This window comes from Pleuronectes platessa, chromosome 3 (assembly GCF_947347685.1).
Source record: "Pleuronectes platessa chromosome 3, fPlePla1.1, whole genome shotgun sequence".
Lineage (NCBI taxonomy): Eukaryota > Metazoa > Chordata > Actinopteri > Pleuronectiformes > Pleuronectidae > Pleuronectes > Pleuronectes platessa.
The window spans coordinates 9,746,620-9,759,816 of NC_070628.1; the positions used below are offsets into that span (position 1 = coordinate 9,746,620).

At 42.2% G+C, this 13,197-nt stretch overlaps 2 protein-coding genes across 4 annotated transcripts; one reads left to right on the forward strand and one right to left on the reverse strand.

Moving 5' to 3' along the window:
* The first annotated feature begins 1,811 nt into the window (after positions 1-1,811).
* ucp1 (uncoupling protein 1) lies at positions 1,812-5,832 on the forward strand. Of its 3 annotated transcripts, none has more exons than XM_053419066.1 (7): positions 1,812-2,197; positions 2,396-2,526; positions 2,777-2,975; positions 3,699-3,896; positions 4,017-4,118; positions 4,479-4,659; positions 4,760-5,832. In XM_053419066.1, exons 2-7 carry the CDS (start codon positions 2,401-2,403, stop codon positions 4,872-4,874), a joined length of 921 nt encoding a protein of 306 aa, XP_053275041.1. In that variant the 5' UTR covers positions 1,812-2,197; positions 2,396-2,400; the 3' UTR covers positions 4,875-5,832. The 3 variants fall into 3 exon arrangements, with proteins under 3 accessions (XP_053275041.1, XP_053275040.1, XP_053275038.1); XM_053419065.1 differs by having other exon boundaries at positions 1,812-2,195; positions 2,388-2,526; XM_053419063.1 differs by having other exon boundaries at positions 1,819-2,197; positions 2,393-2,526.
* Positions 5,425-10,055, reverse strand: elmod2 (ELMO/CED-12 domain containing 2). The gene is made up of 9 exons (XM_053419067.1): positions 9,897-10,055; positions 8,838-8,985; positions 8,717-8,745; positions 8,096-8,193; positions 7,843-7,972; positions 7,431-7,564; positions 6,703-6,771; positions 6,398-6,531; positions 5,425-6,269 (listed from the first exon to the last, which is right to left on the reverse strand). The coding sequence occupies exons 2-9, from the start codon at positions 8,980-8,982 to the stop codon at positions 6,112-6,114; spliced, it is 897 nt and encodes a 298-aa protein (XP_053275042.1). The 5' UTR covers positions 8,983-8,985; positions 9,897-10,055; the 3' UTR covers positions 5,425-6,111.
* Between the last annotated feature and the right edge of the window lie 3,142 nt (positions 10,056-13,197).

Here is a 13,197-nt window from a genome sequence, read left to right on the forward strand (position 1 = left end):
ATTTAGAAAAGCAACACTGCAAAATCAGTGCTTTACATGTAGTTTAGAGTTCTAGTCTCACTTGATTCACAATGTTACAGGTAGAACTGAGCTTTCTGTCCTGCTAGTACTGACGTTCATAAGCACCAATGAGAACTGTCTAGTGTGGAGGTAGTATAGTGATGATATGTAACTCGAATACTGTAGATATTTGTATTTAGCTATTTCTATCACATCTTACTTTATACTCTGGCTGAGATCTGATTGGCCCTTTCTTGTTGGGGATCTCTTTTTTTGCACCTTCATAAAGTGAAACAAATATCAACTGGAGCAGAAGACGGTGTTTTCAGCACTTTGTCACAGCGACAGCAGCAACGTTTGCCTTCAAAACAACTGGATTTAACCTCTGGTGGACACAAGGCCTCTCTTTCGCTCCCTGGGGAACACACACTCTGGGGTTGTGGCTCGGGTCGACCAATCACAGCTCAGTGAGCTCACACACAACCAGGCTCTCAGCCAATCAGAGGCCCCGCAACTCGGACACATGGAAAACCAGCAATCAGTAATCAGTCAGGGACAATGTAAACTAGGATAAATTAAATATTACTAACTTGAAAGTCTTGTACTTCATCTAATAATTGACAATAACAACATAACATTAACTTTAAAAACACATATCTTATTATACACTGTAAGACACACTTGCATAAACAAATTAAGCGTCAACAACATTATACAATAAATCCTTCATTCATGAAGATTAAATTACAAAGTGTTTCCTAATACTTGTGAAAAGACTAATTATTAGAAGTCAAGCAGTTCAACAGCTCCTCAAACTAAAGCTAAATCATCACCTCTCTGAAAAACTAGAATTTGTTGCAAGACAGAATACATGACAGCTTTAAAATCACAACTGAGTGAATTCTAGAATTTGAATTTTAAGCTTTTTCCTGCTTCCAAAAATCAAATTTTCCCACAATCCCCATTGGCCCCAGTGTAATGTTGGATTCAGGATATTATGCAACTGTCACGGCTGCGGCCAAACTGCTGAGAGGCAAACATGCAAAGTTCCTATTTGCTCCACGTTCACCTTTGGTTGGCCGCACACGTCACAACCTCTACCCCCCCCCCCCCCCCCCGAGCTGCTTTTCTTAAAATCCGTGTCCTCGTCCCAAGAAAATGACGTGTGTCCGACTCTGCTGTTTTTTAAAAGGTATTTTTGTGGGCGTTTCCCTTTTTATCAATACGACCATGAGCAAGAAATGAGGAGGAAGAGCGGGAAGAAGCAAATGGATTATATGAACATACAGGCAGATACTGCATGTTACAACACATCTACTACAAAACGTAAAGCTTTGTGGCCAGGAAATTCAACTGTACAGACGTTGAGCCAATCAGCTCCACCACTCTCCCAGTCATTCACAAATCTGCTCTGCCATTGGCTCGGAGCAGAGACGACCCCCTGACGAACCTGACTGGTGGTATTTTATTGTGACAGTTGTTTAGTGCAGGCACTCGGCCTAATGACATAACCATTTAGCAGTAATGCAGATACACTATAATAATCCATTCTTCTTTGCCTTGTTCGGGCGCTAAACTTCCGCACTCTACAACCGAGTTCATTCACCCATTCACCCCATTTTTTCAATATTTAAACCTTTTGAAATATTCAACTTTAAAAAATAAAATGTTGTATCATCAATCATCAAGTTCCTTTCTATCTTTTGGCAGAGTGAACACTTATCATCCATTTGATGTTGGCCTGGGTTTTTTAAATGCTCAGCCTGATTCAGCAGCTCAGCTGTCACTCTGCATTTTCATCTGGTCACTTCCTTAATATTAAGCACAGAGGGAAACTCCACTGATTTTACTTTCAATTTTAAATGATCACTATTTAAAGGCTCAGATGAAAAGACACTGTAGCTGCAGTCTCAGACGGCAAAGTAAAACAGTTGTTTTTCTGAAAAGAGGCAGCACTGTGGGGTAATCTGAACATTGACTTTCTTACAGTAGGTGGACTTTGCTTTGACCCGGGTGCACAGGAGGATAGCAACGCCTCTCTGTGGATGTCATAAAAAAAGGGCTGCCAGAAAATGTATAAATACAGAGCTTAAAGATTCTTCCTTTTTCGTGGAGCAGGGATTGTGGATTATAATCCGGCCGGTCCGATTCTGCAGCTGGAACCTCCAACCTGAGGATCAGAGGGAGGAAACCCAATGTAAGTTTGTTTAAAATGTATCATTAATCTCATTAATCTTTCACTTTAAAGAACGTTATCATTCGCTGAGATTCCTGTTTTTAAAAAGGTAAATGATTAGTATGTGAGGTTACATTTGGGAGTGACTGATGGGATTTTATTTGCTTGTATGTCTGCGTGTGTGTGTGTGTGTGTGTGTGTGTGTGTGTCCATCAGCAGAAAACATGGTAGGATTCAAACCCTCAGATGTTCCCCCTCCACTGGCGGTGAAGATGTCGAGTGCAGGATTAGCCGCCTGCATAGCCGACCTCTGCACATTTCCTCTGGACACAGCCAAAGTTAGACTACAGGTATCTGCTCTGAAAATAAATCATTGATCACTGGCTTCTTCACATTCACTGAAATCTACCAGATTCTATGTTGCATTAATGATTTTTAGACTACATGGAAACACAGTGTGATGTTGTCTGAGCAGCTTGACTCTTTGTCCACCTCAGTCCCCCTGAACCAGTGACACATGCACCATTTAGTCTGAAGGTTTTTATCTGGCTCTGTTCTGTGGAGCTGGTTTTAAACCTGAGTACAATCTGACCTCCTCAGCTTCAGGGGGAGAAGCAAGCGGTGGAAGGCATCCGTTACAGAGGGGTGTTCGGCACAATGGCCACCATGATCCGAACGGAGGGCCCCAGGTCTTTGTACAACGGGCTGGTGGCTGGTCTGCAGAGGCAAGTGTGCTTCGCCTCCGTCAGAATCGGCCTCTACGACAATGTCAAAAATTTCTACACAGGCGGAACAGACAGTAAGTGGATGCAGTCCAGTCCTGATGCATGCGTAATGTTTGAAGGGGACTTAGCAACCTGTGCAACGAACACGACATCTGCATCTATAATACTACATATATAAGAAAACCTCCTTGAAAGGATCCATCTAGTGTCATAGACAGATGTGCAACAGCTGGGGTACAGACAGAAGTAATCCCCTCAGAGGTCTAATATAGAGACACATTTATAATTCTAAATACAGTAAGTGTATGAAGAGATTCAGGCCAGGTTTATAAAGACCTCATTGATGAATTGCTTAAGGTTTAAGGGTCAGTTTTATATAGATGGCAGGTATTAAAGCAACCAGAAGTTCAGCTGTACTCAAGTATAAGTATTAATATCAAAACTTGTCAGTTTTATTTTAAAATGTTATATATTCTTGTGTATTGTAAGGCCATCTCTTAATCCTACTTTTATAATCTGAAAATTAAAATAATTTTACAGAAAGTGACTAGTAGCTTAACATGTGGAGTAAGAAGCTCAACAATTTCCTCTTGAGCTTCCTGCAGTAAAAGTATAAATTAGCATAAACTGCAATACTGAGTCTTTATTTAATCAGCAGAAGGTCGGTGGTTCGATCCCAGTTGACCCCTCTCAGTGTGCAAATGTGTCCTTGGGCAATACACTGAACCCTAAATGCCCTGGTGGCTGTGTGCTGATGCACTGAGTGACCTAAACTGTTCTTGTCCACTCTTCTCCAGATGCAAGTGTGTTGATACGAATCCTGGCTGGCTGCACCACAGGCGCGATGGCAGTGTCCTTTGCGCAACCCACCGACGTGGTCAAGGTTCGATTCCAGGCCCAGATGAACCTTGACGGTGTGGCCCGTCGCTACAACGGCACCATGCAGGCCTACAAACACATCTTCCAGAATGAGGGCATCCGCGGACTCTGGAAAGGTGCCGTTTAGAGAGCATGCTCTGAAATGTGCCACAAGGTCGGGTCTGATCTGACACAAAGTTAAGACCCAGAGCTGCTTTAGTAAAATATCAGGGTTCGTTGTTTTCGGTCTTCTCTAGGCACACTACCCAACATCACAAGAAACGCACTGGTCAACTGCACAGAGCTGGTGACATACGACCTGATCAAAGAGGCCCTCCTGAAACACAAACTGTTGTCAGGTGAGTCACAGTCTGAGCTACACACACACACACACCATCCCAGCGGTGACAGCTGATTGGGCAAAACTCCACAACCCCCCTCTCACCACTTCAACTCCTCCACAGCTGATAACAGCACACATGAAAGTGCATGGTACAGTGCATGGTACAGTGCATGGTACAGGACATGATGTGTTCTCCCTCCACTGCTGTAAATACAGTGTTAAGCCATTTATCTCTATGGTTTATATTACCCCCCCCCCCCCCCCCCCCCCACCACACCTTACACAATCTGCCGACAACACGTTCTACATGGCTCAGAACAAAGTGCTCGCAGCTGCTGCCATGTTTCACCCGTTTGGTCCTCGACTCTGTCCACAGACAACCTGCCCTGTCACTTTGTGTCTGCGTTCGGCGCCGGCTTCGTGACCACAGTGATCGCCTCCCCAGTGGACGTGGTGAAGACCAGGTACATGAACTCGCCGAAGGGTCAGTACCGGAGCGCGATGAACTGTGCCTGGACCATGGCGACCAAAGAGGGGCCCACAGCTTTCTACAAAGGGTACGTTCTTTGTGTCTGACCTCAGCACACACTCGTTTGTTGAATCTCTTCCTTTGTTGTTTCACTACACACCTCTGACCTCTCGTCTGTTTTTGTGCAGGTTCGTACCCTCGTTTCTAAGGCTGGGCTCATGGAATGTTGTGATGTTTGTCACATTCGAACAAATCAAGAGAGGCATGATGGTCACCAAGAAGAGGATGGAGGATCCAAATTGAGTTTTGTGTCCCAACGTTTGGCTGAAAAACCTGAAGCACCACAGAAAGAAGAAACATTATGAATATCAATTCTTTCCGTGGTGACAAAGAAAACAATCCTTTGCTGAAAAAGGAGAAATGGACAAGCTACCTTGTATTTGACTTTGTTTCTAATGACCTCTTTTGGTCAACTGAGTTTTCACTTCAAAGGGGATTCTGGTATCTTTCTTGTTGTTACCAGACTCTGATCAAAGTCTCAGAATATTTGAGTCTTTTATTTGTGAAGAAAAGCACTTTTAATGGATGTCACAGTTGCCCCATTATATTACATTGTAACCACTGCTGCTGTGTCGCAGCTGCTATGGAGGCGTTTCCAAAGATTGGTTTTTAAAAGAGTCCCATTCATTAACACACTCAGGTTTATAAACACGCACAAGCTGAGAAATACCAGAATTCCCCTTGTTGCCATGATAAAATGTAAAGCATCTTTATAAAAGTTCTAAATATATTTGACGTGTTTTACAGACACAGTGGTTTTTTGTTTTGCTTTTAAACTTGGACATGAAACACATTTCAAAACATCCAAACGTGTATTTATTGGTTTTGAGTGAGGCGTGTTAATCGTTACATGATTCCCCCCTGAAAGCCAATCACAAAAAAGAAATATCAGTCTTTAGATATTCAAATTCATTAAAACAAAAGGTTTTAGATCGACATCATTATCATCACATAGCAAAGATACCATTAATGGTATAAGTGGGGATGTTAAACAAGATGAGAACGCCACACTGGAATTAAAGAAGTTTCAGTCTAGGTCATAAATATCAAATTCCTGAGCAGGACAACTGTGAGAACAAATACAAACGACACAGCTAAAAACATGGTGGTTAATCAGTGTTTTTCAACAACTGTAACAAAAACTATTTGGCTGTCTGCTTACTGAAAGTGCTTCCAAAAAAAACAGAGCTCTTATTGCCACCACACTCCTCTGCAGTGGCAGCTCTCCTCCCCCCTTTATTAAAAACAGGTGACCACTCGAACAGTCATTTCTGAGGTATAGGGCAGTATATTTGTGCTCTACTTTAAAACTACCAAGTTTGACTATAACACGATCAGAACTTACGAATCACAAAAGTTTGAGTTTCTGAGGAGTCGCAGCTGAGTCTGCTGAACCTCCCTGTACCTGACGAAACAATGTCAGGGGCTATGGGGAGCTCAGGTGGGGCATGTTAATCCACTTCAGTCCTTTTTCTTTATCTTAGTTTTTGGAATGGACAGCCATTGTGAGGGAAACATCGGGGTCCTGTAGCTGTGTCTTGACTACGTTATGGAATTTTTCCCTGTACTGATTGAACTGCATGATGCTTTCCGGTTCTTCTAACACCCAGAACTTGTCAAATTCGTACGCCAGGTAACCTAGAAGAGAAGAAACATACGTTCAATTGTAAAAAAGAAGAAAAAGATTTGGAAAAAGCTTTGAATCTGTGTAAATCGAATGAATCCGAAGTCTATATAGTGAAGAATAATGAGCTGAGTTTACTCACAGTACAGCTGATGGAAGTGCTGGAGCTCCGCTGGGCCCTGGACTGTGTTGTAGAAATGTGGTTTCAAAGCTCCACTCTTCAGGAGGCTGTAGGCCATCTCTGTCAGGTTGATCCCAACTATGGCATACGAATACCTGAAACATACCATAAGAATGAGTCTAAAGAGACGGTCCACTGTGTACACATGAAGTCATGGTGAACCTCAAGATCTGTAGCAAAATTCATCACGGCTATAAAAAGTGATTGCAGAAAGATCAAGCTCACTCAATTGACAATATACTAATGTTTTTATATAAACGTCTTACCCTAGTTTAGGATGGTTTGCATGAGACAACACCTGTCGAGCCTCTTCTGTGTGGTTTGCACTGAAAAACCTGCAAACAGCCAAAACATCAAAGGATCATTATTGCTTATGGAAAAAAACACATTAACCAGTTAACATACACTGATTGAATCTACATATTTCAGTCAGGGATTGAAACTGAAATACTTTTTTGAGAGTTAATGCCTTCAGAGCCAGCAGATGAATTCTTCACGGGGATCTGAGACCCGTCACTATTTACTGTCCAGATTAATTTTTTCACACTAATGCAACAAGGCTTTTTACAATCAAAGGAGGAAGAGAGAATTATCTTCCATTAGTGTTAAGCATTCTTTACAACTTTATTTATAGTGTATGTGAACATTTTGGCTACATTTACCTGTAGGTTATACGTATGCACGGGTCTAGTTGACTTTCTTGCCAATTCAGGATTCCATTGATTGAGGCTCCTACTGCAGCACAGCTAGCTTAGATTGCTTTGTCAGCTGTCTGTATGCACTGCATGTCACTCTGTACTTAAGTTTTGTTGTATTGTTTTTCTCTTAATTATTTACTTGTTAACATGAGTGGAATTAGGTCAAAAAACTGCTTTGGTGATAGTGTTCCAGCTGATTCCTATCTGACATTCCTTTTGTAAAGAACAGTATTGGTCTGAACTGTCCTTTCTTTTTATTTGACGGTTAATCTCATTGCTCTTCATTGAGTACTCACACAAGGTTGATAAGTCCCAGCAGGCCCATTCCTCTGAAGTCCGTCTTGGGGTCATCTCCTTGGAATCCGATGTCTCCCCACTGTTTGGTTAATCTTGATTCCAGTTTGACTGTCGGCATCAGCAGGTCCCACAGCTGAGGGGACAAATATTTACAGCATAGATTTTAATTGTCACTGTAATGAGTCACAGGTACAGTATTGAGTCTATGCTGGTAAAAAACAAAAATGAAGCATCAGCTAAATGGTTACGCAAGAACTACTGAAACAAGGTCCATTTCATTTTGTGGTGGATCTGGATTAACAGGTGGATCCAGGAACTGAGTGCCCTTCTGGTTTGTTCTGTGTAAAACAATCCATGCAGCTAAAATGGATAATGCATCTGCCCTTATGATCCAGAAGCAAGAACTCCTACCTTCAAAAGCATGGCCTCGTGTTCTGCGTTGTCCGAGCTGAAAACCTCTTTTCTCAATTCTTCCACAGATGTGTACAGACGTCCGTATCCTGTTATTTGTAACACACAGGTGTGCAGGCTCTGCTTGAACCTAGAAGAGTAGTCCGATGAATAATCATTCAATCAAAAAAAAATAACACTTTACTGAATATCAGGGGAAATTGTAAGAATTAGAAATGACAAATTCAAACCAGGAGATGAGTCGTAAACTTACAGGGGATCTTTCTGGGGTTTGACCTTCTTCTCTTTCATAATTTGATCCACACATATTTCTATGTTATCCTTGCTGCTTTCCACAGCTCCTCTTAAAAGCTATAGGGAAAGAATCACAGGACAGTGAGGAGACAAGCACAGAAATCTAACGATACAACGAGGCACCAGGCAGAAAACAGCGGCGCCGTGGCTGCTGTTTAATCTACGCTGTCAAGCACAGGGGGGAAAACTGTTTTCAAAGTCAACCTCGGAAACAATGAGGTAGATGACCCAGCACTGCTGTTTCCACACAGCTGATTAGAAAATGCTTGCCTCGCTATACCCATAAATGACAGGCAGAGTCAATTCATCAACGCTTGGCAAGTGAAGTGAAAGATAAAGACTGATTAAGTTTACAGTATATGTCTTAACTGGGTTTCCTGATCTAAAAGATTATGATGAGGTCAGTAGTAAAGCAAAGGGCTTTGATTGCCCCCCGGTGACCTGCTGTAGTAGAGGTCATAAACCCTGCCTCCTCCATATTAGTTGACGGGACATGGACCAAACTAAAAAGTCAAAGTAGACATCAAATACTTTTTTTGTGGCATTTGTATATCAGAAATAAGATTAACAAGGCTCTTACCTTGCTCCTAGAAGATCGCAGGGAGTATTCTACATAGGGCACACGAGAAAGATTAATATATATTGAGAACAATGTATATACAGCAGCAAAGACAGACTAGATTTGGGTGGATTTCAGTCACCTGCTTTCGTTGTCCTTGTGGCCCCCGGCTTGCATCTGGAGCATATTCTCTGCAGTTCACATTTCCCCGTCACCTGTCTGAGGAGCCACTTCAGCCAGTACCTCAGGAAGGACGTGTAGACGTACTGCCACACATACCCGAACATTTTCTACAACACAAACCATGACGACGACATCAATCACATGATGGGATTAAATAGAAACAAATCTGACAGTCCTACACAAAATAGTTTAAAACCACAACTTTCACTCTGCAACCAAAGAATCAGTCTTTAAACTTAAAAGAAAGATTAATGTGACATTTCTCATGATAATTGTCTGGATTGATTTTTGTTATGTTGCTCTTGAGAAAACCTTTATTGCGATAAACGTTAGGGTATTATCATCAGTGTGAATAGTGTCTGTCACATGTGTTGTGTAATTAATACTAGCCCTTGTACATCTATATGTATTTCTCAGTGATCTCTCAGACAGTAGAGCTACACACCATAGAAACGAAGCTGTTTGATCATGCAGTAAAAGTACACACTCAAGTACATGCACAATATAAACTGTACTTTGATGCAGTGCTGCTCTAAATGAACTTTTCACCACCGTCGTCATGGTGAAATATGCTGACTCGAGTCTTTCAGCGTCATCACAACAAACCACAGGGACCAAACAGGAGCAGTTCATCTCCATTAAAACTACAAATACACGAGAACACGCCATCAGGCTCTTGTAAAAAAAAGAAAGAGAAAGCTAGCTAACACCATAACAATGGCAGCTAGCATAGATGCTAATGCTAACTTCGGACAAACGTGACCATTCAGCTATAAAGCTGTTGCGTGTTTAGAGGAATCGACCCAAACACTGTTTATTAACGCTAACGAACCACTGGCTGCTCACACGTGTTTACTTTAGCTTCTGGCTCCGAAGCCCCGAGGTGACAGGCTGAGACAACAGGTTGTTAATCGCTGGTTGTTAGCTAGCCGCGCAGCGTTAGCCTGTCATGTCACGTTCACGTCGTGAGCATCGTTGTGTTTGATGCTGTTTATTCTGAAGGTGGAGTTGATCTTACCGTGATGTCGCAGAGACAACACTGTCACGCGAGGATTAACCCGGAGTTAGCTTCACTTTAACGCGATCAGCACAGACAGCCTCTGCGTGGCTCTTGACAACAGCCTCTGGTGCGTTCGCGGTCCCACTGGACACGTAGCAGGTCCAATGCTAACGCTACATTAGCTGGGGATGCCCTGTATCCTGTGGCAACTCTAATGCTAGGTCTTGATTTGTCAGGAATCCTCGCACACCCTGACATTTAATAATTCAATGCTTGACATTAAGATGAAGATATTTTGAAGCTTCTGCAAAAACTGAAACTTGGGTTACATTTACCGTGCAACTGTTATTAACATAATGTCTTTGAACACACGCCAGCCGTGTCAATGACAGGCTGAGCTTTCAATCTGTGAGCGCTACTCTAGCGCCATCGGCTGGCCACCTGCTGTACCGCAGTCTACACAGGTCTGCACCGCAAAGACTGATGGGAGGAAATCTGAGGCCCGTGTGCCAAATGTGGCCCTGCAACAAAAGATCAGGTGTTTGTTCTTTTTTAACTGTAGATTTGCATAAGCCTTTTTTTTGTCTTGTAAAGTTTTGCCTTTCATACAGTGCATCTTTGTGCATCATTTCCTCTAAAGCCGTTTTCAGACATGATCTAAGGGTAAAATCTGAAGAATTGTATACCCAGAGTTCACCTTTCACACATGCACAACGCAGCAGGAGGTTCTCTGCACAGACACCTTCACCACAGCATCAAACCCTAAACTTTATATAAATTCTGCAATTCCAAAAACCAGTGAGGTGAGGCCAGTACAGGGAAGAAATGGTTTTCTTAACTAACACAGTGTTGACAAGCGTGTAACAATTATAAAACAAAGAGTTGTAAATATATGTTTTATTCTTAAAAGAAATTAAAATACATTGACAATATATAGATCTGCATCCCCATAGGACCTGTACAACCATGTTGATCCCCACTGAACAATGTTGAAAAAACTGGCCCAAAGCTCATTGTCTCTCCAAATCAAATTTTAAGCCATTAACACATTATGACATTAAGCTTTTGTTTTTCTCAAATTAACCACAAGATGTTGCCAGATCCACAATATGAGCTTATGTGTTACATTAAATCAATTTCAATCTAATTCTAATATTTTTACTCTAGTATACATCATTCCATGGACACCCTGTAAATTACTTTATACACCTTCTGTGTCTTTGCATTAAGCTATTGTTTCAAATGGGGGCAACAGACGACACATATTTACAGTTGAGTTAAGTCCCTTCTCTCCCACTGCTTCACTCTCCGCTCTGGCTGCCAGCCCTCACCCTGAAGCACTACTCTGGCATATCAGCGATGCATGAGGCTCGTGCTGGAGTCGCTCTCCACCAGTGCACTCCTCTGTAATTAAGACGCGGTCTGCCTTCTCCACTAATCAGTCCCTCTGGGCTTTTATAGGCAGGAGGTCTCCCTATACAATCCCTGCATTCCTCAGACACACTCTCTATTTGAAAACTCCCTGAAGTAACCGCTTAGATTATCATAAGCGTCTGAGAGATCATCTCAGGATGAGAAGAGGGTGGGCTACAGCGGTGCTATTAAATTAGATGAGAACAGCACTGACACAAAATCTATTTTATAGCACTGCAGCAAAGTCATAAAACCTGATCACTGGGTTTTTATACAGATACTGGACGTTGTGTTGTTGTCACTTTTCCAGCTTTTCAACCTACAGGGGTGTGTCCATCGGGTGCCCATGAGCTGGTTAGGCCAGATAGGACCAATGAAGCAACCATATAATACAATATTTATATATATTTACGACCAAATAATCAAAACCAAATACAATACAAATATCTCAGGATGAAAAAGAGCTTCCATACATGTAGAAGACAAAGATAACAGTGCCAAGGTTTTTCAATATAGGGCCATCGGATGTATACATCATGTCCCGCCTCCTGCTGCTCCACCCAGACTCCACACTCACCTGAATCTTCTGGACAAGTTGCTGTTGTTCTGAACACGTCTGACCTGGACTATCTCCTCCGGTGTTCTTCATATGTGAAAGAAAAAACAGTATTTTAACAAACTTATTTCACTAAAGACGAAGGTGATTCATGCTTTATTCTGATCAAACGAACTTGTCAGCTGCTTATCACCATATAAGGAAGTAATCCGTCCAAAATATCTAGTGTTTTATAAGTTATAAATACTGTTGACTGAAGTTAGAGTACACAAATCTGTTAAGGTTAAGATCATGTGTCAGAAAACTATGGTGACTATTGATAGGAACCAAGATACAAATCATGGACACACACTGGGCTGATAATATCATTCTCCACCTTCGGCCTGGAAGCTTTCAACTTCTTGGTAAAACCAAGAATACTCTGCCTCACTTATAATATTTCGTGGTATGATGAGATACTGTTATTACAGCCTTCCTTGAGTTTATACTGGTTTGGCTCCTGACTCCAGAACAGCTTATGTCACCTGATCCCATCATTCTGAGTTTTAGACTTCAGCAGCCACTACTCATCATCACATTGCGAACATGTCGTTGAACTGCAATCACTTCAAAGATCACTTTGAAGTATTTCAGAGGGCTGTTGGAGCAAATTATCAATATTTCACGAGTAAAAACGAGATTAGTGGAAAATTATATATTTCTAGTCCACTGACATCTTATTAACTTTATTCCTTTTTATGGCAACTTCTCTGTGATCCTAAAAGAAAAACATGTTGGTGAGTCTTCGGTGCATCAGTCAGGTATCAAATGAAAGTCAGCTGGAACCTCTGGGAGACCTGGGTCCTTCTAATGACACCAAATGTGCTGCTGCTCATGTCCTGATCATAAAGGGAATTTGTCCACTGCGCAAATTTTAGACTCATATACTAAAGGAACCTGATATTATGAATTCCTCTGAAAAAAACACACTTCACACAACAAATTGAGTGATTTAATCACAATCCATCTTAATGTATCATTCCAGTAAAGACAGTGGGATTCACCAGTAAAGAGTCTGTGGTGTGACCCTCCTCTGCCTCCCCTCTTCTCCTGCGGTCACTCATCTGCTCCTTCACTCTACTGCACCACCACCACGCTGCTTCCTGCCTGGACCAAGGTCCATTTTGTGAAAGGTGCACTTTTTGATTCTAGCCATGACGCATCGCTGACAGAGCCCCAGCAGCAGCAGCAGCAGCAGCAGCAGCGGCAGCGGCAGCATGCTGGGATGAGTCATTGCGCACGGGCAGTCCGTCGCTGCACTTCCTTTTTACGCGCTGTGCTGAGCAGGGATCGATACCCCTGATATTGTGG